Here is a 25,050-nt window from a genome sequence, read left to right as displayed (position 1 = left end):
GCGGGAAAGACAGGATGAGGGACAGGGAATATAAGGTCAGGCACATTCAGCAGTGGGTACCCAGGGTCCTGCAGCCACGGTGGATAAAGGAGGCAGGCAGCACCCTCTTACCCCAGGTGCCAGCTGAGCAGGGCCACAGGGTCAGCTCCACACACCCCACAGCAAGCACCTGTCCTGCTTCTGCGTGGGTCCTGGGCACCCCAGCCAGGTCCTCAAGCATAGCCAGGCCCCTGAGCTTTCCTGATTTCCTGCCTGAGCCTCTGTCACCTCATACACAGCCAGGCTCTGAGCCCCCAGCCTCTCCTGGCACCTCGCCTGCATCGGTGCAAGGGGCCTGGGCAGAGGGCTCTCTGTGGGGGTAGGGCAGGGGCACAGCCTGGGGGCAGGTCCCACCTCACAGAGTGCCTCCTTCAGTGTCGCATAGGCTTTGTCCAGGTTGTCATTGACGATGACCAGGTCAAACAGGTCGGGCTCCTCGCTGCTGTCCATGTCGGCCCAGGCAGCGGCCAGCCGCTTCGGCAGGCTCTCCGCAGTCTCAGTGTTGGCTGCCGTAGCCGCTGCTCCAGCACGTCCAGGGAGGGCGTCTGCGCAGAGATGTAGATGGGCCGCAAGTCAGTCTTCTTGATGTTGCTGACGCCCTGCAGGTCCACGTCCAGTACACAGCTACGGTTCATGGCCTGCACGGCCTGCACGGCCGCCTTGCACGTCCCGTACAGGTTCCCCGAGAACTCCGCGTGCTCAGTGAAGTCACCGGCAGCAACGTCGCGCTGCATTACCTCCCTGGTCACAAAGTGGTAATCTTTGCCGTTCTCCTCGCCGGGCCGTGGGTCCCATGTGGTATGGGAGACGCTGAAGCCGAAGACGCCCCCATGCTCCATTCTGGCTTCGGCCTGGCCCAGCCCCAGGTGTTGCGGCCATTTGGGGAGTAAGCCAGAGGGTGGAAGATCTCTCTCTCTTCTTCTCTTTCTCTCTGTAACTCTGCCTTTCAAATAAATAAAATAAATCTTTTCAAGAAAACGAAAAAGATTTTTTTTAATTTATTTGAGAGGCAGAATTACAGAGTACACAGAGAGAATGAGAGAGAGAGAGAGAGAGAGAGAGAGAGCGAGCTTCCATCCACTGGTTCATTCCCCCGGATGGCTGCAATACCCAGGGCTAGGCCAGGTGGAAGCCAAGGAGCACAGAGCTCCATCTGGGTCTCCCACATGGGTGGCAGGGGCCCAAGGACTTGAGTCATCTTCTGCTGCCTTCTCAGGTCCTTAGCAGGGAGCTGGATCGGAAGTTGAGCAGCCAGAATTCATCCTGGTGCCCAGAGGGGATGCTGGCATCACAGGCAACAGCTTAATCTGCTACGGCAGCGCCGGCTCCTGTAATTTATTTTTGAAGGCTGACTCTTTTGAGGGCAGTTCAAGACAGGTTCTCTTCAAGCAGTTCTGAGTACAGTGGCTGGGTGTGCTTGGTGAGATCACCGCTTTGGGCCACTTGCCTTCCTCTTTCTCAGGAGCTATTAATGGAAGAGCTGGAAAGCGCCGGAACACTACAGTGTGCTCTGACCCTGGGTGACTTCTCTCACTGTGCTGTCCCGTGGGCCTGCAGTCTCTACCCTCTCATCCCTTGCTTCGTATGCCTGCTGACAGGTACAGACAGACACGCTTTTTAAAATGTTTAGCCAGTTGTGTTTTCACAGGCACATAAGTGCTCTCTTTGTGGTTCTGAAGCATCAGTAACAGTAGCAAGCTGGTCTACCCAAATGCACAAAGGAGCCCTGTATAGCACTCATCAGATTAAACTGAATGGCTGACTCGAGAGGGAAAACAGAATACATGGTGAAGGATGAAAAGGCTCCCCCACCCCAGGGACTCTCAGGGACGTTGTTTCGGAAAGGAAGGGAGGGAGCAAGAGGAGTGCCTGGTGGCCATTCCAGCTGTGATCAGGGATCACCTGCAATGTGCATGTGGCTCATTCCTGGGTAAGCAGAAGAACGCCGTCGGGGCCAGTGCTGTGGTGTAGCAGGCTAACACCCTGGCCTGCAGTGCCGGCATCCCATATGGGTGCCGGTTTGAGTCCCATCTGCTCCACTTCTGATCCAGCGCTCTGCTGTGGCCTGGGAAAGCAGTAGAAGATGGCCCAAGTCCTTGGGCCCCTGCACCCGTGTGGGAGACCTGGAAGAAGCTCCTGGCTCCTGGCTTCGGATCAGTGCAGCTCCGACTGTTGCAGCCAATTGGAGAGCGAACCAGCAGATGGAAGACCTCTCTCTCTCTCTCTCTCTCTCTCTGCCTCTCCTCTCTGTATGTAACTCTGACTTTCAAATAAATAAATCAAATCTACGCTGTAAACAAGCAGCTGCTTAGCTCCTGGGGAAGTGCCAGCTGCAGGCACCACCAAAAGGACTGCTCCCGCCCCTTCCATGCAGTTCGCTTATCTCCTTGCACTCAGGTTTATTAACTTCACTATTATTTCTCATACAGCGCATTGCAGTATGGCTGAGGTTGTAGCACAGCAGGTTAAACCACTGCTTGCCATGCTAACATTCCATATCTGAGTGCTGGTCTGAGTTCTGGTTGCTCCCCTTTTGATCCAGCTCAGTGCTAATGAGACTGAGAAAGCAGCAGAAAATGGCTCAAGTACTTGGACCCCTGCACCCACTTGGGAGACCAGGATAGACTTTCGGGCTCCTGGCTTCAGCTTGGCCCACCCTCAGCCATTGCAGGCAGTTGGACTGGAAGCAGAGTAGCCAGGACTTGAACTGATACTCTAATATGGGATGCTGACATCTCAGGTGACAGCTTAACCCGCTGTGCCAAAATGCCAGCCCCAGAACCATTCTTTATGGCCAAAATTTAATGTTTCAGTTTGAGTTGAAATAAAGAAAATAGAAGTTTAACTGGGTGAGACAGTTTCAGGTCTCCACTACAGGGGAAAGGCAAATCTACCCCGATGGAGATTTAGAAATGGCTTTGTCACTCATTTGACCTCAATCAAAACAAATAGCTTTTCGCTTCTCTTACAGTTTGCATTTGATATGCTCCATGGGGTTGATATGCAAGGAAATAATCACTCCTGTGAGTGGACAGGCTGTGTAGCAGTCTCCACAGCTGCTTACCCAGCCACTCTAATGAAGGGAGTGGCGGCCACTCCCTGGGAAAACAGAAGACAAGAGGACTAGGACAAAGGAGGAAATCAGCTGTTGCACCAAAGGCTTTAAACACTGAAAAATGCCAACCACGAAGGCAGTTGCTCTGTCTCACAAAATCCAGAGGTCTTCCCATCATCCGCCAGAACTATTTTGGGAGAGAATTTCCACAGAGCTGGCCTATCTTTAACTCCCAGTGTTTCCTCTCATTGACTGGTCAGCAGGTGTCGGAAAAGCCTGTGGCAGAAATATCCCAGACCCAGTGTGCTCATTTTAATTTTACAACTGCTTCTGTGACTTTGTTTGAAGGCATTACTTCTTTTTAAGATTTATTTATTGATTTGAAAGGCAAGGTTACAGAGACAGAGGGAGAGATACAGAGAGAGAGAGAGAGCATGCATCTGCTGGTTCACTTCCCAAATGGCCACAATGCCCGGGGCTGGGGCAGGCTGAAGCTGGGAGCCTGGAACTCCACCTGGGTCTCCCACATTGGTTTGCAGGGGCCCAAGCAGTGGAGCATTTTGTGTTGCTTTTCCAAGTGCATTAGCTAGGAGCTAGATCAGAAGTGGGACAACCAGGACTTGAACCCATGCTCATAGGGGATGCCAGTGTCGCACGCAGCAGCCCTGTTGTGCCATGATGCCAGTCCCTGAATTTTTGCAGGAGAATGCGGATAAATTGTGACAAACTCATTTGTCTGGGTACACAGGAATCCATGGATACCATGGTTTATTTCTGATCTGTATATTTAATATCAAAGTCATAGTTACACAATTCAAGTCTAGACAAATTTAGTAGTGAATGAGTTCCCTTCGTGGTTAGTGGCGTTTGCATTCTGATTTTAGGAAAGTATACAACTACTTTGGCTTGTTTTCCTAAACTTTTATAGCTAGAGAAGTAAGTAGTAGTGAATTTCCTTACAAAGTCATGTGTCAGAGAAGCTTCTGAAACAACAAAAATCACAACAGAATCAGAGAAAAAGGAAAAATAAAGCAACATAGTGTTAAATTGCTCAACAGTTAACCTAATGAGCAAAGGGATGATAGTCCTCATTCTCCACTGAATTGCCTAATTTGGCATTTTCTTAAACATGAAAAGAATGAACCATTCTTCACTAGGAACTACCACAGCCTGAATGCTGCACCCCCTATTAAGGCTGTCTTAGCTTACTGGAGCAGTAGTCATTTTTTAGTTAGATGGTTGTTACCCTATGATTATCAGGGAGCTGTGGGCAGGACAGAGGTTGTCCATTAAAATATGGTCTACAATGCAAGAAGCATTAACTGCAGTATTCCTTTAGGTAGGATATTTTCTATGGTCCAACAGGATTTCCTAGGTAGATAATTTGCAACTCTGGACAGAACTCAGAATGGACTCCACCAAATGTCCTGGGGCCACCCTCCACAATAAAGAGATCTCCCACCCACTGATTCACTCCCCAAGTGGCTGCAACAGCCAGGGCTGAGCCAAGCCAAAGTCAGGAACCTGGAACTCCATCTGGGTCTCTCACGCAATTGGAGGGCCCAAGTACTTGGGTCATCATCTACTGCCTTCCTAGGGCTTGGAATTGGCATTCAAATTGGAGGGTTAGGGGGTGGTCTTGGACTGAGTCCTCATCCTGTTATCTAATGCTATCTCCAGGAAGATGACGTCAGAATCAAACTGAACTATAGGACACTGGTGGTGGAATGAAATGCCATGCCAAGATGGCTGCTGGCAATGGAAACTGCCTGGCAACAGGCTTTGATTGGTTAGGGCATAGACCACCCCTTGACTGGACTGGCTGCTTTGGCTATTTAAGCTGCTGTACCATCTGAAATAAACGAGTCTGCAGGCTGCTTGCCTCTGGCCTGCTTTCACCCAACTCCCAGGGTCTGTGTGGTGACTCTGTGCCTCTTGTCCCCACCACGCTCCTCCTCTCAGAACAAATCCACAGCAACATCTGGCACCCAATGTGACAGAGAGAGACAGCATGTGAAACTCGGTGAGGTCCCCCCTTGATTTCGGCAAGTAGGCCCCTTGGTGTTTTGTGTGCTGTTCGGTTCTGTGAGGGTGAGCACAGGACCCGCTGCTACGCCCCTTTCCTTGTCCTTGTCCTTGGTCTGAGTGACCCCAGGTAAGGCACACACTGCCCAGAAGCATAACGCCGCTTCTTGGCTCCTCCTTTTACTCTCGGTTTGCCCGGCGATTTCGCATAAGGGACTGATCATCCCAGAATTCGGAACCAAGTCATCTTCCCTCACTCGAGAGAGGTGACGCTCCGGAGACACCGCATGGGCATACGGCCTTGACCTAACGAATCAAGGAAGTCCCCCACTAAGCACAGGACATCCTTACGCTCTGATACACCACTGTCTGTTCGTCTAACGTAGGGAACCCCCTGCAGAATGCCATCAGCTGCTGAGGTGCTAGGAATTTGTTTCGTTATGGCAGCAGTGCTGTGGGTGTCTTTCCTGTGGCTAGAGTTGGTGTGGCGCACCGCTCTTAAGTGCTCAAACATGGGAAAGATACCCCCCTCTCAGAAGCCCACACAGATAACCAAACACAATGAATCTGTGAGTGATAAGAGCCTGTCACTCCAGGCCTCTGCCTCACAAGTAACAGTTGATGACTTGGGGGGAGAGAGCTCTGACAGTGAAAATGACATGACAGCAGACGATGCAGCTATGCCTAGTCAGCCACCCCCCAAATATCCTTAGGATGTACTTAGACGACCTCAAGGAAATAACCCATGCGAGGGATGGAATGATTCTATATTGTAAATGACAAGAGCATGAATTTTGGGGAGCCAGGGTGGAATGTTACAGATTGAACAAGACTTGACTACCCAAACTCCCGCAGATGTTAAAACTCTGAGGCCTTATGGTAATAGTTGATAGATTTAGGGTGGGGATTTGCTCTAGTTATGGTGTTTGAGAGGTGGTCTTGGTGGCACATCTTTAAGTCATTTGCAGGCTCATCTTCAGAGTGATATAGGACAAGGCAGGTAGCTAGATTAGGACCACTAGCTGGAAACCACACCTCCCCCGGCCCCAGGGAATCCTATCTGCCCACCGGGCAATCAAATGACCCCTTCTCCAGGATGTACCTCCCTTGACCTGTGGGTGGTACCACATAACCACTCCCCTATCCAAGCTAATAAGAAGCCTAGCAATGGGGAGGCGTGGTCTTTCTTCTTGTGGACTCAGAAGGGGCAGCTCTACTGAAGTCTCTCTGTCTCATCTTTTCCTTTCCTAGCCCACTCTTTTCCTGAACATGGCCCACATGGGAGCAACTTCTTCACCTTTATCACTTTGCAAGTTGTATTTGTGCCTGTACTCAGAATGCTTCTCTAGGTAAGAGGCAAGAGCCTGGACTAGGGATTTTTAGTCCCCACTTAACCCCCACAACAAGAGGTGGTTCTCATAAGAGAGTTGGTTGTTTGAACTGAGTTCAGTCTAGCTTCTTGCTCCCTGGCTCGCTATGTGTTTGCGCCTTAAAATCATGTGCCACCATTTCTAGCCTCTATCGAATACTGGACTATTAGGGCCATCCAGTTCTGAACTATGAACCTCCAAACTCCAAGCCAAAATAAGCCTTTCCACTGAAGAAGTGCCTTTCAGCATTTCATTTAAATGAATGAAAAGCTCACTAATACCCTGCAGTGCAGAGTTCACTGCTGCTTGGTGGGGTGGGGCAAAGAAGTGATCTGTGTTGAGAATGCATAATGAGAATAATTGAATTAGAGTTGTTTTTTCTATAAAGATTTTGATGGAAACTATGGGAAGAAAAAAGATTTGAAGGAGTATACTATAATTGAAATCAAGGGAGAAGAGGTTTTTCAGAAAGGGGACTAACAAAATAAATTTATAAAAAATCTTCCAAATACTCGGGAGGAAAGTTAAACCCAAACATTGCTTGAATTATGTATTTATTTATTTACTTGAAAGGCAGAGTGACAGTAAAAGAAAATGAGAGAGAAAGTGGAGAGAGAGAGAGAGAGAGAGAGAGAGAGATTCCTCAAATGCTTGCAGGAGCCAGGGACTCTGAGTCTCCCACATAGGTGGCAGGGACCCAACTACTTGAGCCATCACAGTTGTCTCATAGGGTGTGTTTAGTAGGATGCTGGATAGGCAGTGGAGGCAGAACTTGAACCTAGGAACTCCTTATGGGATGTGGGCATCCCAAGTGGTGGTGGCTTAACCCAATGCACCACAAAGCCTGCCCCCCACCCCCCCGGGTGATTTTTGTTTAGGGCAGATTTAGACTAAAGGGCTATGTAGGGTGTCCTGCTGAGAAGAGGACTGGAAGAGGGCATGAGATCACTTTTGTCACTGTTGTAAAATGCAAGTGACTGGGGTGTTTTCACAGAACGGACACAGAGGCTCCTTGATGTGCCGTGAGCTATGCCCTGATAAGCTTGTGTAAGTGAAAATATGTCAGAAATGCATTCAGTGCCTCATCAACCCATCATAAAGTCAGAAATCGTATGCGGAAACATTGTGAATCAAGGACTGTCTGGAGATGACAGGGAGAGAAAGTGAAGACACAGCACGGTTAGAGATGACTAGAGATGTCTGAAGACAGAACAAGCCCCGGGCGTGAGAAGTTATGTGTGCTGGACACAGGTGACGTGCCACGTACTCTTCTCAGGCTCTGTGTAAGGATAGAGTACGGAGTTGAGGAAATTCTTGAAAAAGGAGATGCTCTATGGCTTAAAAGACTTGAGGAGCGTAGTGAAGTGATAGAGAGTCAGAACACACCATTGTTAAGCCCGCAAAAGGCTGAGGGGAGCAGGGGAGAGTCTGTTGTGTTTGTAAACAATATGTTCCACAGAACACGACCTGGGTCATTGCTTTCAGTATCCAACTACAAAAATGAGAAGTTGGATTGATCCAGATGATTAAGAGGGGAAGAAGCTGAACGTGTTAGAGGACAGTTGAAGAGCTGGCTCGTGGCTTTCATCTTGACAAGGAACATTCAGTAGTCTAAAGAGGTTGAAGTACAAGACATGCAGGGAGAGATGTAAAAAGTATAAAAAGAATGTGTGATGATCAAGTTCCTGGACCAAGTCCAGGGTAGAGGCATGGCAGCAGGTCTTCCAAGTGAGAGAGAAAAACTTGCCTAGAATGTCACTGTTATTTACATGCTGTGGGATGTGCTATGGCTTGAATTTTCTTCCCAAAATGGTGTGTTGGAAACTTAACCCTCGATGCATAGTGTGCAGAGGCGGGGCCTCCTGGGAAGTGCTTAGGTGACAAGGGCTCCCCTCTAATGAACTCCGATTAAAGGACTTGAGACAACAAGGCGAAATGACCTCTTGCTCTCTTGCCCTCTCACATTCCCTTGGCTTTGGGCCATGGCTGATGCAGCAAGAAGGCTTTGCCAGGTGCTGGCACCTTGATGTTTGACTGCTCAGCCTATAGAACTGACCATCCAAATACCCGTTCTTTTTTTTTTTAAGTTATTTATTTACTTAAATGCAGAATTACAGAAAGAGAGGAAAGGAGATTTCCCATCCACCGATTCACTCCCCTGTTGGTTGCAAGAGCCAGGACTGGGTCAGGCTGAAGCTAGGGACCTAGAATTTCATTCAGGTCTCCTCCACTGCTTTCCCAGGTGTGCTAGCAGGAAGCTGGATTGGAAGCACAGCAACCGGGACTTGAATCAGCATCCATATGGGATGCTGGCATTGCAGGCAGTGGCCTAACCCACTGCACTCAAGGCTGGCCCACAGTCTGTGGGGTTCTATTACAGCAACACAACATAGAACAACTGGTTGGAGTCCAGTTTTTGTTTTCAAAGATTTATTTACTTATTTGAAAGGCAGAGTTAGAGAGATGGGAGAGATCTTCCATCCTCTAGTTCACCCCACAAATGGCCATAATGGCCTGGAGCCGGTAGCTTAGAACTCCATCTGAGTCTCCCACAGAGGTGATGGATCTAAGCACTTGGGCCATCTTCTGGTGCTTCCTCAGGCACATTAGCAGGGATTTGGTTGGGAAGTGGAATAACCAGGACTTGAACCTGTGCTCATATGGGATGCCAGTGTTCAGGTGGCAGCTTAACCCCAGAGCCACAGTGCCGGCCCCTAACTCTACTTCTGTTAATACCAAGCAATGTGTCAAATTCTTCCCTTAAACCTCCTTGGAGGGGCTGCTGTAGAACCCCCCAAATCTGGGCCTGCTTGCCCAAGGTGTAGGAAGCCAATCATTGACACAACACGCAGGTGGGAGAAAAAAGCAGGTAGTTTCTTGAAAAGTGGAGACCAAGGGGCCAGGCAGCTGTCGCTTAATTCCTGGGCTCCCAGGGGGAGTAAAGGCATCTGTCTTTGACTCACTTTATAGGGGTTTGGTTTCATCAACATCACAGGCATTACAAATTTGCAAATAAACAGAAATGCCCAAGGGATCTGAGGAATGTCCTTCCTCTCCACCCCCAGCTCTTTCTTTACTGGCTTCACTCTCCAACTTCTGGGTCAAAAATGTATCATCCACTGCTCTCTCTTACCTGTTTCGCCTGTGGACTTCTGCTCTTTCCTTTCGCAGACAAAGCAGCCAGTGGCTTACTTTGACTCCTCATTACACAAGTTCAGGGCCATCGCCCTTCCTAGAGATCCTGTGCAAGCGTACATTTGCAGCATTCATGAGCACAGCCCAGAAAAACACTAAAAGAAAGGAGGCCAAGGTTAAGACCTAAATCTAAGCAAAAAGTAAGTGTAGATGGCATAAGTTAAGGCAGACTCCTTAGATTTTCAATTTACCTTTTAATGGCTTCTGAGAGTTGCGAAGACTGTTTACCCCCAGTAGCACTCACTGGCTCCTGGGGTGTCCTGGCAGACTTTTTCTTTCTTTCCATTTTGTATACAAGTACAAGCCCAGAGGACCCCTCAGCTCTTGTGGAATCAGATTCCATGGTGTTATATTTCACCCAATTTAAAATTCCACCTTTCTTTATCTGGATGTCTCAGCTTCAATTTCCGCCCTCCTCGTGTCTGTGCCCAAATTTCACAGCCGGTGCTCTCTCTCCTGAAATTTTGATACACGGAAAGGATGCTAAAACCCGCTTTTCCCGAACCCATTCCACCCAACTCCAGACGAAGGGAGGCTGAAACCGAAACTTAAAAGCTTCTTAGCCAGGAAAGGAAACCGAAACCCATTCGCTAGGCTTAAAGCCGGCTGCGATGCCGGGAGCGCCCAGTCGGATGCCGGGTCCAGGATCCCGCTGGAGCGCTCCCAGGACTCTGCACCTGGTCACTTTCCTGCACTCCCACCTTGCGGGGCACGCCGCTCAGCGGCTGTCTGGACGCAGCAGGTCTGGGTCCCAGGTCCTGGGTACAGGGTAGTGAGGAGTGGGAGGAGCTTAGGGGCTGCCGGGAGACTTGGGGGCGTCAAGATGAGCCGTAGCGCCAGGGAGGGGCGTGGAGCGGAGCTGCCCCACGGTGCTTGCAGGTCTTTGTCCACGCTCGGTGCAGCGCACTGGGACCACGCCTGCAGCCCCGGGCGCCTAGAGGGGCGGCGCTCCTGGGGCTGGCGGAGGTGACCGAGGGCTGCTGCGAAAGAGCCCCCTGCAGGAGGTGGAGGCGCCGTGGGGGGCGCGGGCTGAGGCTTGTAGGGGGAGGGAGCTCAAGACCTTCCTGGGGAACCTGGGCAGTGGAGGAGAAACTAAAGGACGTGAGGTGTGAGCCCAGCAGGTCAAGCCTGGAGGCCGCCGACAGCGGCCAGCGCGCGTTTCTTCCAAGCAGCGTCTGGGAGCCTCTCCTGACTTGCAGCCTGGGAACCTAGTCCTAACGAGATCTCCCAGACGATGCCTGGGCAGCTTCAGCAACTTGAAACAGTGTCTCTCTTAACTTTCTTAACATTTGCTGAAAGGAATATATTCAAGGCCTGGAGACAGGATTTGGTTTTCCATTGCAGCGTGACAAATGGTCACAAGCTGAGTGGCTGAAAGCAAGACTCAGGTATTACTTGGCAGTTATCGCAGAACAGGTCCGGGCACGGGTAGCTGAGACCTCTCTGGGGCTCTCATTCCAGGACTTGGGTGCTTATTCAGGCTGTAGAAGAGCTCAGCTCCTCTGGCCGCAGGGTTGGGATGCCTGCGACTGTTGGCTCAGCCTTGAGAGCCCACTCTGATGTCCTAGCCACTGGGCCCCTTTACAAGGTGGCTGTAGGTGTTGAAAGTTTGCAGTAAAAGCTCCCTTGCCTACCGTGATGGAGTGCAGCACAATGTAACTAACCCCGGGAGAGACTGTCCTTTACAGTCGCAGGTCCTGCTCCTACAGGAGGACTGGAGATGCACAGAGCCCCTGTTCCAGGATTGCTGGCGACTTGGAGACCATCTTAAGATCCTGCCCACCGGGGTTCAGTCTTTGTCCAGGCAGTGCTTTGTGAATTGCATCCAGCGGCTCCTCCACTCCGCTCCGGGACATGATAGATGTTTCCCCTTCTCTCGCTCACTTCTCTTTCCCTCTTTCCTCCCCGCCCTTCTTCTGCTTGCCATCTAAGCTTGCTTGATTCAGAATCCATATACCACTCGGACATGTCTGTGATTGGATGACATGTCTTTTAAGTTCCTTTAATCTCTTCTGTTCCCTTTTCATGTATTTTATTTTTTTAATATGTGAGTTGTTTTTGCACGACATGTACAGCTTCTCCTAGTCTTTGTGTGATTCAACAAATTTCTCTGTTCTCCAAACATCTTGTAATCCTTTGATGAGCATTTTTCTCAGATTCAGGTTTGGTTGGGGGAGATGAATGAGGGTACTTTAGTAGGCACTTGTCTGTTATTCTTGTGGTCTCACCTAAAAAGACCAAAACTGTTCATTCATTAAGAATTGTCAAATGGTTACATCCTATTATTCCTTCTCTGTTAATCAACTGGATTACTTGTTGTTTTTTTTTTTTTTTTTTAAGATTTATTGTATTTATTTGAAAGGCAGCATTAGAGACAGGGAGAGACAGAGAGAGATCTTCCATCTGCTGCTTCACTTCCTAAATGGCCGCAAGGGCCAGAGCTGGGCCAATCTGAAGCCAGGAGCCAGGAACTTCTTCTGGGTCTCCCATGTGGGTGCAGGGGCCCAAGGACTTGAGCTGCCTTCCACTACTTTCCCAGGCCATTAACAGAGAGCTGGATTGGAAGTGGAGCAGCCAGGACTCTAACTTATCTCCATATGTGTTGTCAGTACAGCAGGTGTCGGCTCAGCCTGCTATGCTGCAGCACCAGCCCCTGGATTGCTTCTAGAAACAAAACATCTACTAGTTGATGATCAATGATGCAATATTTAAGGGAAAGGCAGGATAACTTCTTGATTCCAGAAGTCATTAATTTTTGATACATAATCTTTAAAGAATTTATTAATACATTAGATTCTCAGGGTCACCACAAATAATTACTACAACATACTTCTCATCAATTCCCTTGTTAATGTGATACTAATTCAGAGAGAACAGATTCAGTGCAGTTCACAGATACAATTCCATAGATACAAGGATACTTCTCTCCCCTTCCCTCCTCCCTGCATCTCTTTCTTCCTGGTAAGGTTTGAGATAACATATTTTAATTTACATTATAATTGGAGGCTTATCACTTCATTAAATAAAGAGTTCAACAAACAAATAGTAGAAGGACTAAGGTTCAGCAGGCATATAGGCAAGGGCTATAAACAATAATCAAAAGAAAAGTGTCCATTTCACTCATATACAGAAAATTTTAAAACAAAACATTAAAATTATAGATGTATATCTGTATATGTGTATATATATATATATATAAACTACCACATATAAGAGAAAACGTGATACTTTTTTTTTCTGGGTCTGGCTTATTGCACTTAGCATAATGATCAATATTTCCATCCATTTCATTACAAATGTCAGGATTTATTCTTTTTTATGGTTGTATATAACACATTTTCTTTATTCAGTCATCAGTTGATGGACATCTAGGTGGATTCCATATCTTAGCTATTGTGAATTGATCTGCTATAAAGATGGGAGTACAGGTAGTCCTTTCATATGCAAATTTCATTTTCTTTGGATGTATTTCCAGGAGTAGGGTAGCTGGGTCATAATGTAGATCATTGTTAGTTTTCAGAGGGATCTCCATACTATCTTCCGTTATGGTTGTACCAGCTCACATTTCTATCAACCCTATTAGGGTACCCTCTCCTCCACATGCTTGGCAGAATTTGTTATGTTTTTATTTTTGTATGAAAACCATTCAAACTGGGATGAGGTGAAACCTCATGGTGGTTTATTTATGATATGTCTTGAAGTTTGTTTTCATTATTTAAGATTGTTTTGGCTGTTTGGGATCTTGTTTATTTACATATGAATCCAAGGATTTTTTTTCTAAAGTTGTGAAAAATATCCTTGGTATTTTGAGTTGTATCTCATTGAATCTGTAAATTTCTTTGGATATGGACATTTGGATGACCTTAATTCTTCCAACTCATGAACATGGAACATATTCCCATTTCTCGTGTCTTCATCTATTTCTTCCTTTAATTTTTTGTAATTTTCATTGTTCATATTGTTCATATTGTTGGTTAAATTTATCCCAAGGTATTTAACTTTTTTGTAGCTATTGTGAATGGGGTTAATTTTGCATGTTCTTTCTCAGCCAGAGCATTGTTAGTAATATAATAATGCTATTGATTTTGTGCCCTGCAACTTTGTAGATTCTCTTATAAGTTCCAGTGGTCTCTTAGTGGGGTCTTTTGGTTCCTCCTATATAAAGGATTATGTCATCAAATTTGTATTCCATTGATTTCTTTTTATTGTGTAATGGCTCTGGTTAAAACTTCTAGAACTATAATGAATAATAATGGTGAGTGTGAGCATCCTCCTCTGGTTCTGGATCTTAGTGGAAATGCTTCCAACTTTTCCCCATTCAATATGATGCTGACTGTGTGTTTGCCATATATTACCTTGATTGTGCTGAGGTATGATCCTTTTATACCCACTTTTTTTTTTTTTTAGTATAAAAGAATAGTGTGTTTTGTCAAATGCTTTCTCTGCATCTATTGAGATAATCATATGGTTTTTATCCTTCATTTTGTTGATATAATCATATTTATTGTTTTGCATTTGTTGAACAATCCCTGCATCCTGGGGTAAATCCCACTTGGTATGGGTGGATGATCTTTTTGATGTGTTGTTGAATTTGATTTCCTAGTATTTTGTTGAGGATTTTTTTTAATCTATGATCATCAAGGATATTAGTTTATAGTTCTGTATTTTGTTGGTTTCTCTGATTTTGAAGTTAAGGTAATCCTGGTTTCATAGAATAGGTTTGGAAGGGTTCCCTCCCTTCAATTGTTTTGAATAAGTTAAACAGAAATGAAATTAGTTGTTCCCTGAAGGTCTGGTAAAGCCATCTGGTCCTGGACTTTTCTTTATTGGGAGGCTCTTTATTACGGATTCAATCTTGGTTATTGGCCTATTCAGGTTTTCTATGTATTTGAGTCTCAATTTTGTTAAATTATACGTGCCCCCAAATCTATTCATTTGTTTGTAATAATTCCTAATTATTCTTTGTATTTCTGTGGTGTCTGTTGTAACATCTCCTCTTTACATCTCTGATTTTGTTAATTTGGGTCTTTTCTTCATTTCACTGATGTTTTGTATAATATTTTTGATTTCTATATTGTTCATTTCTTCTCTATTTTTTATTAATTTCTCCTGCTGATTTGGGGTTTGGCTTGTTCTTGTTTTTCTAGGTCCTTGAGATGCATTGTTAGATAATTTATTTCATACCTTTCCAATTTTTTGACATAGGCAATTATTGTTGTAAACCTTCCTCTTAATACTGCTTTTGTTGTATCTAATAAATTTAATATGTTGCAGTTTCATTTTCATTCATTTCAAGGAATTTTTAAAGTTTTCCTTTTGATTTCTTCTATGAGCCATTGTTCATTCAGGAGCATGTTATTTAGTCTCAATGTGATTGTATATTTTCTTGAGTATCTTTTGTTGTTAATTTCAGGCTTAATTCCATTGTGGTTTGAAAGGATAAATGATAGGATTTCAATTATTTAAAATTTGTGTTTGGCTTGTTTTATGTTCTATTATATGGTGTTCCAGGAGAATATTACATACACTGACAAAAACACTATTCTGTAGCTGTGGGATGAAATGCTCTGTAGATATCTCTTAAATTCATTTGCTCTATACTGCAGATTAGTTCTGTTGTTTCTTCATTGAGATTTTTGTCTAGCTGACCTGTTCATTGATGAAAGTGGGGTGTTGGAATTCTCCCATTATTACTGTATTGGAGGATTTGATAAAACTGGGTGCCCTGGCATTGAGTATATATGCATTTACTGTAGTCACATCTTTTTGTTGAATTCGTCCACTAATCATTGCATAATGACCAACTTTTTCTCTTTTAACAGTTTTTAATTTAAAATCTACATTACCTGGACAGGCACTGTGGCACAGTGAATTAAGCCATGGCCTGCATGGGCACTGGTTTGAGCCCCTGCTGCTCTACTTCTGGTCCAACACCCTGCTAATATGCCTGGGAAAGCAGTGGAGGATGGCCCAAGTCCTAGGGCCCCCACACCCATGTGGGAAACCTGGAAGAAGTTCTTGGATCTTAGCTTTGGCCTGGCCCTGCCTTGGTAGTTGTAGCCATCTGGACAGTGAACCAGTGGATAGATCTTTCTCTGTCTCTCCTTCTTTCTCTCTGTAACTGTACCTCTAAAATAAGCAAACACATATTTAAAAAAAATTTATTTTACCTGACATGAGAATAGTTGCTCTTGCTCATTTCTGATTTCCATTTGCATGGCATATCTTTTTCCATTCTTATTCTTTCAGTATGCATGTATGTTTATTGGTGAAGTATATTTCTTTTTTTTTAAGATTTATTTATTTATTTATTTGTAGGTCAGAGTTACACAGAGAGAGGAGAAACAGAAAGAGAGAGAGGTCTTCCATCTGTTGGTTCACTCCCCACTGGCCACAATGGCTGGAGCTGTGCCAATCTGAAGCCAGGAGCCAGGAGATTCCTCTGGGTCTTCCCACGTGGGTGCAGGGGTCCAAGGACTTGGGCCATCTTCTACTGCTTTCCCAGGCCATAGCAGAGAGTTGGATTGGAAGTGGAGTAGCTGGGACTTGAACAAGTGCCAATATGCAATGCTGGCATTGCAGGCAGTGGCTTTACTTGCTATGCCACAGCGCCTGCCCCGAAGTATATTTCTTGTAGACAGCATTTAGATAGGTCTTATTTTTTTATCCAGTCAGCCAGTCTGTGCCTTTTAATCACAGAATATAGTCCATTTCTATTCAAAGTTATTGTTGGTAAGTAATGGCTTGGTCCTGCCATTTTTCTAGGCATACTCCTTTATTTGTTTTGAATCTCCTTTGTTCTGTTGTTGTTTTAAAGATTTACTTATTTATTTGAAAGGTAGATTTACATCAGAGAGGGTGAGAGAGAGATCTTCAATTTGCTGGTTCACTCCCCAAATGGCCACAATGGCCAGACCTGGACCGATCCAAGCTATGAGTCAGGAGCTTCCTCTGGGTCTCCCACACAGGTGCCAGGGCCCAAGCACTTAGGCCCTCCTACACTGCTTTCCTGGGCCCATGCCACCAGCAGGGAGCTGGATTGGAAGTGAAGCAGTCGGGACTTGAACTAGTGTGCATATGGGATGCTTAACCTACTGCACCACAGTGCTGGCTCCTTCTTTGTTCTGTTACCAAGAGGTTTTCTGCCCTCACATTCTTTCATGTTGCTGAAAGAATGTTTTTCTGTGTTCCTGTGTGTAGTATATCTTTAAGTGTCATTTGTAAGGCTGGCTGGGTGGTGACAAATTCTTTTTATTTTTGCTTCTTGGCAGGTCTTATTTCACTTTCATTTATGAATGAGAGCTTCCCTGGATAAAGTATTATGGAATGACAGTTTTTCTCTTTTAGGACTTGAACTATATCTTTTGATTCTCTTCTGACCTGTAGCATTTCTGTTGAGGAATCTTGTTAAAGATGGGCGACCTTTAAAGGGTACCTAACATTTATATCTTGCATATTTTAGTATAGTCTCTTTATGTTTGACTTTTGAAAGTTTGACTATAATGCATTGTGGTGAGGATCTTTTCTGATGTTGCCTATTTTGGGGTCTCTCTGTTTCCTGTATTTGGATGTCCATGTCCTTCTCCAGAGTGGAGAAATTTCCTGCTGTTATTTCACTGAATGTGTTGTCTAAGCAATTACTTCTGGAACTTCTAAGAGTCATATATTTGATCATTTGATGGTATCCCATAGTTCCTGAACACTGTGTTCTAATTTTTGCTTCTTTTTTTGTCTCACTGAGATATTTAGAAACACATGTCTTCTAGATTGAGATTCTTTCTTCACTCTCACTGAGTCTATTAAGGCTTTCAAATGTATTTTACATTTGACTTATCAAATATTTCATTTCTAATATTTCTGTCTGATTCTCCTTCAATATCTCTATCCACACAGAATTCTCGTCCACGTCTTGTATGGATTTTCTTTCTCCGTGTAACTGTTTCTCCGTGTTCTTGAGTCACTTTACAGTCATTCCATCAGTATCCCCTTCTTCACAGTCCAATATTAATGCATTATAGTGTTCCTTTTGGGGAGTCAAATTACCATCCTTTTTTCATGTTTTGTGTGTGTGTGTTTCCACATTGGTTTTTACATACCTGAGGGATCACTTACCTTTTTATTATTGAAGGCTTTGCTTTAGGAAACATGCCTCTTTGGGTTGGTGGAGTGCCTGAGACTCACCCTGGAGTTCCAGGGGTGTATCCGGGGTGGGAGCAGGGAGCTCTGGCCACTGTTTGTGGGTGGGGTAACAGTCCACTGTATCTGGCAGGATGGGTGTGGTGCAGCACCTCTGACAGTAGGGAGAAGGGGATGTTAGTTGGGTGCACAGGCACCGTGAGCTCACTCCAGGCAGAGAAGGACTGGGATTGTGAACACACTAGTCAACTTCAACATCTGCCGCCGCCCCCGACATACACTCTTGCAGAGGCCACAAGAGTGGTCTCCAGTTTACCCAGAGAGCAAAGCAACGGTTGAGGATTGTCAGGGCAGAGACATCCAGACAAGTTGAGGGAGCCAGCAAGTTCTGAGTGGTGTGCAGCAACCACTATGTGAAACTCGTGTTAGGGTCACAGGTGAGCAGTTACATGGACAATTGCTGAGGAGAATAAAGTAGTCTTAACAACACTGCCAGATATTTGGCTGATTGGCCTAGCAGGGCATTTCCTGAAGTAGTCACTTATGACCCAAGTGCTTTCTCCTTGTGGACTCGTGATCCTGTTAAATGAGTATGATAAGAATGTTTTTATTTGTGTTGTTCATTTCCATGGTGTATACTCATTCAGCAGTTATTACAGATGTACAGACGACTATTTTTATTTTCCTAGCATGTGTCTGTCTTAAATGAAAGGAAACTTTCATTCCATTGAAAAAGGGATAATGATTCTGAATTCTTTTTGTTTCTAAGATTTATTTGTGTCTTTGACAGGTAAAATTACAGAGAGAGGAGGGAAGAAATCTTCCATTCACTGGTTCACTCCCCAAATGGCTAAAATGGCTGGGGTTGGATCAGGCTGAAACTAGGAGCCAAGAGCCTCATCCAGGTTTCCCATGTTGGTGGCAGGGGCCCAAACACTTGGGTCATCCTCCATTACCTTCCCAGGCACATTAGCAGGGAACTGGATTGGGAGTGGAGCAGCTGGGACTTGGACCAGTGCCCACATGGGATGCCAGCACTGTAGGCGGTGGCTTAACCTGCTTCACCACAGTGCCAATAAGTGTTGAGGTGTGGATGTGCTTAGGGTAGAGTTTAATATGGAAGATTTACTGAATGGGTATGTGGGAGGAGACTAGCAGGCTGGTTATGAAATCCCATACTTTTCAAATTAAGGAGAGTTGAGGCACCACATTTCAATAGTAGTTGTGGTTAGCTAATTTTAAAAATTTCACAAGGGTATTTCAAAAAGTTTGTGCAAAAATAGATTTAGAAAGCAATTTTATTTTGGTGCAAAAAATTTGAAATCCATGTATAGTTTCTTCATAACAAACATTTTTTGTGAACTTTTTGAAGACTCCTCTTGTTATTTCTTTTGCATTATTCCTTTAGATAATTTCTGTGTCTTTAGGACCTAAATCCTTATTAATTTTTTTGTGATCTAACTGCTAAGTACGTGACACTATTAGATATTTATTGTCTGATAGTGCTGTAAAAAATTCCTGAGCAGCAGACGTTTGTTCTAGCATTATGACTCAGGTTAGCACACATTTCTCTCACATTTGAGTATCTGAGTTTGAGCCCCGCCTCTGGCTCTGGGTTCCAGCTTCCTGTTCATGGGGTCCGGGGAGACAGCAGGTGATGGCTCAAGTAGTTGAATCCCTGTACCCACATGGGAGACCTGGACTGAGCTCCCTACTCCTGGCATCAGCCCATGGCTTTTGAGGCTATTTGGGGGATGAACAGCAGACAGGCACTCTTTGTCTGCTTCTCTGTGTCTCTCTGCCTCTCAGATATAAAAAAAAAATTGTTTTAATTCCTGTAGCACTGTGCAACATTGTCTGAGGACCTATGGATTAACTTATTTTGTCTGCTGAAATATGACATTATCGTTTCTGAAGTGCCTTCTGTAGCATGCTTGGAGTTAAGTTTTCTCTTGTTTCCTCAGCCTTCACTGCCTTTCATTTTCCTTTTGAACTTTGTACTGTTTAGAAAACAGAAGGAAGAGAGTAAGGCTAATATGCAATCAGTGAGGTTGACGAGTGCAGGAACTGGGTGACAGAAGTTTTTCTGGAAAATGCCTAAACTGCTGTCCTGGGCACAAGAATCTGTAGCCTGGACCACTGCCACCTTTCCAGCCTCATCTCCAATCAGTAACCCTACACTTGCCATGTAGAACAACCTGCATAATCTTGATCTTATCAAGTAGTTTCACATCTCTATGCATTAAACTGATGCTGATTTGTCTGCCTTGAATGTAGTGATTTATAGTTCCTATCTCGCCTAGCATACTACCGTACTTCATTGCCATCTATCTTCTCAACTTGTCCATGAAACCTCAGAACACAGGATCCTGACTCTCCTAGCCTGATTGGCCAAGTTCTCAATTCTTTGATAGTTTTCTATGCCACTTCAGCTAAGACTCTCAGCATAGTGTACTGTAATGTTGACTTAATTCTCTTTCAACTCCCACCAGGGTAGAGAACCTCGTTTCATGCGTATGTGTGTATGTTGTAGCATCTGCAATGCCTGGTGAAGAGTGGTTCTCTGTAGATGAAGAATAACTGGGATGGGGGTGGGACTGGAGCTGTGTTGCCGTGGGTTATGCCACCACTTGTGACACCAGCATCACATATCTATCGGTCTGTGTCTGTCTCCCTCTATTGTCTCTAATTCAACTAATGTTTCACAGTCCTAACACTATGGCAAATGTTTCAATATTTGGTTTTCATGATAAAACGTTCAGGTGGATTTTCTTCTGTCTCTGTAGTAATTCATCTCCAGTTGCGTTTACAGACCTGTCCTCCTCTTTCTTGTCATTTGTTAAATAAGTCCTCAAAATTCGATTTCTAATTCCCTCTCTTCTTCCATGATTCTCTCTCTCCTTTTCCAAAGAAGCTCATCTACATCAATGGTCTTATTTGCCATTGGTGTGCAAATAACTCTGTCGTTCAGATCTAGCCCAGACCTTATGTCGCTCTCTAAGCCTGTGCATTTAACTACTTACATGACAAGGTCTATGGTAAGTCTTGGAAGTAAGTCAAATTCAGTTTATCCACAAATGGTCTTTGCCTGTCGCATGTCTTTGTTCCAAGGTTTCTCTGGCCTCTGAGTAGCCTAGTCATTCATTCCATTGCATGAGATAATAGTCATCTATGACAACTTCCCTGTCCTCTTTCTTTGATCCATATCTGATGCATTACCATTTTTAAAACATTTATTTTTTTACTTATTTTGAAAGGCAACGAGATGGAGAGTGGGGGAGAATGCAAGGGAAGAGAGAAAGGGAATCTCCTATCTCTGTTTCACTCACCAAATGCCCTAATAGCTGGGGATAGGCCAGGCTGAAGCCAGGAGCCGTGAATCAGTCTGAGTCTCCAATGAGCGTGGCAGTGACCCAACCCTTGAGCCATCATTTGTTGCCTCCTGAGGTGTGCACGGGCAGGAAACTGGAATTAGAAGTGGAGCCAACACTTGAACCCAGGCACTCTGATATAGGATGCGAGTGTCCCAGGCAGCATCTTGACCACTGACCCAAATGCCTACCCTTCTATTACTAAATTATGTCAAACTCAACTTCTAAATGTTCTTCAAGGAAATCTCCATGCTCAGACTTCATTGGCTCAAACTCTCCTCGCTACTCCCCTGAGCAATGGCATTCATCCTGCTCAACTAACAAGGACTTTGTTCCCGTCCTCTCTGTTCTCTGTGCCATGGCTAGCGTAATGTTTTCAATGTGCAAAGCCATCATGTTACCAGCCGCTTCAAATCCAACAAGAGCCAATTTTTGATTCTTGGATGAAGGGAAAATTTCATAGCATGCCTTGAAGATTCTGCCTCCGTATTTGCTCTTACTTTTCTAGCCCTCTCTAGCAGTTGGTCTTCCTCTCACTCTCTCCATAACAGCCCTGCTGGCTTATTCTCAGAGCCTACTTCCATCCACATTCCTTCATGCCAACGGGCACTACACATGGCGTCCTGGTATCCTCTCTGCCTGGAATGCTGCTTGCCCCCTCGCTGCTTAGTGAATTCTCCTGAAATCTTTTGGATCTCAGCTCAAGCATTTCTACTGGAAAGCTCTCTTTGACCTTGTGTACTTTGTCACATTTTTGTTTTCCATGGTTGATGTGATTTTTTGATTAGTAATTCTGTTTCCTAATTGACAAAATTTCAGGAGAACTGATCACAGGTTGACTTTGTTCAATCTTGTATTCTTGGTGCTCGGTATTTGTAGAATCATTTAGCACTGTTTGTTGACAAATAAGACTTTCTGCTTTTCCTCTTTCTTTGCAGGTCTGCTATTTTCATTAGCAGTTGCCATTTAGAGGAACATTGTATTTTCCAGTTCAAGTAGGAGGCACAGTAACGTCAAGAATGGGTAATTTTCAATGAAAAATATTCTTATTGTATAAGCCAGTGATTCTATAAGCCACACAAATTTAATGGAATTAAAATAATTGTATCACTGTTTCTTCATTCTCAATAGTAATGAAATATACCTCTCTTGAAATCAGTTATTGGAAATAATTTGTTATCTTGCTTTATTTTAGATTTTAAAAAATGCACAACGTTTTTAGAGGAAATGTCACAGTTAATTCTGAGTCAAATGCCAAGAGCTGAGTGAGTATTTTTGTTGTAATGAATTTCCATAGAATCATATATCTTATTTTCTATACCAGGGTACTTCATACAATTTGTGGAAAAATGGAATTAAGAAATTGAAAATCTGTATGAGAGACATATTCAAAAAGTTCATGGAAATGTATGCTATGAAAAAAAACACACACTAGAGCTTTTAATTCAATTTTCATGAACATTTTGAAGTATCCCTATATATCTATTTGGCTTTATACTGATAATGTGTGTGCGTGTGTGTGTGTGTGTGTGTGTGTACAGCTATCAGTGATAATAAGATAATAACAAAGGTATTGCCTTTTTTTGCATGTGATTTAATCTCCATTTGAATTTGTTAACTCTCTTCTATTTTAGATATTCCAGTTTATTCAATGACTTTGTTGAATCTGAGTTTTTCCTGATTGATGGAGACTCATTACTCATCACATTTGTATGTGAACAGTCATTAAAGAAAGGGCAGAATCTCCACTTCTTCTATCTGGTTGAACACTACCTTTTGGATCTCACTAGTAAAGGAGGACAATTTTCCATAGTTTTCTTCAAGGTAACATGTGATAGCTGAGTTCTTATGCTTTGAAAATTAATAGAATTCTTTAAATTCTTTCATACATAGTGTTTTTCATTATTAAAAAGTAAAATATATCTATAAAATTCAGAAAATTTAAAGGGAAGAAGACATAAAAATGACCCACAATCCCCTATTCAGAAATCATTACCCTTAAGTTAATTTTTTCTTTCTAATAACAGAGCTTTATTGTAGGGACATACAAGATCATGAGGGCAGATGAAATTGCAATAGCAGCCCAAGTGAAACCTGATTCTACTCCTCCAACTCTGAGAAGCACTTCTGTCTTCATGTTCAGGAGTAAATGTATTTGAGCCCCAAATAAAATGTGTTTGAGTCTAGGCAAATTCACTAACCCTGCTTTTGTTTTCATTTGTTCCATAGTAAATATTCCCAAGAGAATGTTGCATTTTTTGTTTGATTATGTATATAATAAAAAAAATTTTGTGTGTCCCCAAGGATAACTATGGCTTACAATTACTGACTTTGTGTACAGAATTGTGCTCATTTTCCAATCCAGGTTATTGTTACGTTTTCGAACATTGCTTACTGCTTGCCAGTGATGTTTTGAAGAATGATTCCGGGTCCTGGTCTGACACTAACAGTCAATCCAACTGCACTAATTTTGGTCCACCTGGACCAACCAGTGCCGCTTCAGGAGGGTTGCCATGGCCCAGAGCACCCCTTTAGAATAAAATGATGCACCTCCGTTTCCCACTCCAGATAATTTACCTTCACTCACCACTTGCTTTTTGTGTATTTTTCTATTCTTTTTCTTTTTGAAGTGAGATTAGAGAGGAAAATAACTAGACTGTAGGAAGGGAAAGTGTGATAGACCTTGAGTATGATGAGCCTGCCTGAAGGTGACACATGGCTCTCCATGTAAGTTGTGATTTAAGACCTGTTTGTGAAATGGCCATCAAGGTTTAGGGTCTATTCCCAGCAACGAGACAGAACACGGTGGTATTGAATTGTATTTCTTTAGCCTTTAATTATATGTATCAATCTACTAAATGATGACTTCGAAATAATGCACCTCCCCACCACCTCCCCCACAGGATGCCGAGTGCGCGTACTTCAACTTCCCTGAACTTCTTCCTTTGAGAACTGCCCTAATCCTTCATCTTCAGAATAACACCACCATTGATGTTCGAACTGAGTTTTCTGGGTGCTTATCAGACGAGTGGCAAGTTTTTTTGGAAGAGAGTTACCCGTATTTCCTGATAGTTGCAGATGAAGGCCTGAACCATCTACAAACACATCTTTTCAATTTCTTAATGATTCAGACTTGGTCATTGAAAGTCAATGTTGTGCTTTTCTCAGGGCAAGAATCTTATATCCTTCGACTTTATGCCTACCTTATGCTAAGCTTGTCTAAACTACGGGAATTTTTCAAGCAGGTAATTTATATCCAAAATACTTTTTTTTGAGAATTTTACAAAATTTTCTAATTTGTGTGACTCAGTTTTATATATGCTGTATGGAAATTATGACAGATTTAAGAGACATCTATGCACTAACAATGATAATATAAATACAGTAATAATAGCAATACAAAAGAAGTAATTTATTGGACAATTATTGTTCTAACAATAGTGGTTGGTACTTTTTTTAATATTTATTTTTGTTGAAAGGCAGTTACAAAGAGTGAGGGAGAGACATAGAGATCTTCCATCTTCTGGTTCATTCCCCAAATGGCTACAATGGCTGGAGCTGGGCTGGTCTGAAGCCAGGCACCAGGAGTTTCTTCCAAGTCTCCGATGTGGGTTCAGCAGTCCAAGTACTTGGACCATCTACTGTTACTTTCCTAGGTGCATTAGCAGAGATCTGGATAGGAAGTGGAGCAGCTGGGACTCAAACTGGCGCCCATATAGGATGCTAGTGTCTCAGGCTGCAACCTAACCTGCTACATCATAGCACTGGCTTTGTTAGTATTGTTTTTGCTTTACTGGTGTAAAAATAAATCTTTGAATATGTAATTTACTCATTGTGAACACAGGATTTGTAATAGAAC

At 44.0% G+C, this 25,050-nt stretch overlaps 1 protein-coding gene and 1 pseudogene across 11 annotated transcripts in view; one reads left to right on the top strand and one right to left on the bottom strand.

The window, feature by feature from the left end:
• Window positions 1–79: 79 nt before the first annotated feature.
• LOC108175715 (guanylate kinase-like) lies at window positions 80–9,751 on the bottom strand (annotated as a pseudogene). The gene is made up of 3 exons (XR_016228904.1): window positions 9,623–9,751; window positions 394–982; window positions 80–248 (listed from the first exon to the last, which is right to left on the bottom strand). The product of XR_016228904.1 is annotated as a guanylate kinase-like (transcript).
• A 511-nt stretch (window positions 9,752–10,262) lies between these two features.
• LOC100345657 (putative ATP-dependent RNA helicase DDX60) overlaps window positions 10,263–25,050 on the top strand; it is a 100,638-nt gene continuing 85,850 nt past the window's right edge. For 8 of the 10 annotated variants that reach the window (XM_089325476.1, XM_089325478.1, XM_008249590.5 and 5 more), the window contains exons 1-5: window positions 10,263–10,426; window positions 22,130–22,214; window positions 22,387–22,456; window positions 22,826–23,015; window positions 24,095–24,436. In XM_089325476.1, the coding sequence (XP_089181602.1) occupies window positions 22,211–22,214; window positions 22,387–22,456; window positions 22,826–23,015; window positions 24,095–24,436 (606 nt within the window). In that variant the 5' untranslated portion in view covers window positions 10,263–10,426; window positions 22,130–22,210. Of the gene's footprint in view, window positions 10,427–10,532; window positions 11,073–22,129; window positions 22,215–22,386; window positions 22,457–22,825; window positions 23,016–24,094; window positions 24,437–25,050 lie in introns of those variants that run through there. The other 2 variants (XM_070068273.2, XM_008249579.5) reach the window with 2 other exon arrangements.

This window comes from Oryctolagus cuniculus, chromosome 2 (assembly GCF_051225735.1).
Source record: "Oryctolagus cuniculus isolate XC-2025 breed Fujian yellow rabbit chromosome 2, ASM5122573v1, whole genome shotgun sequence".
NCBI lineage: Eukaryota > Metazoa > Chordata > Mammalia > Lagomorpha > Leporidae > Oryctolagus > Oryctolagus cuniculus.
This window is presented reverse-complemented; position numbering and strand designations above follow the sequence as displayed.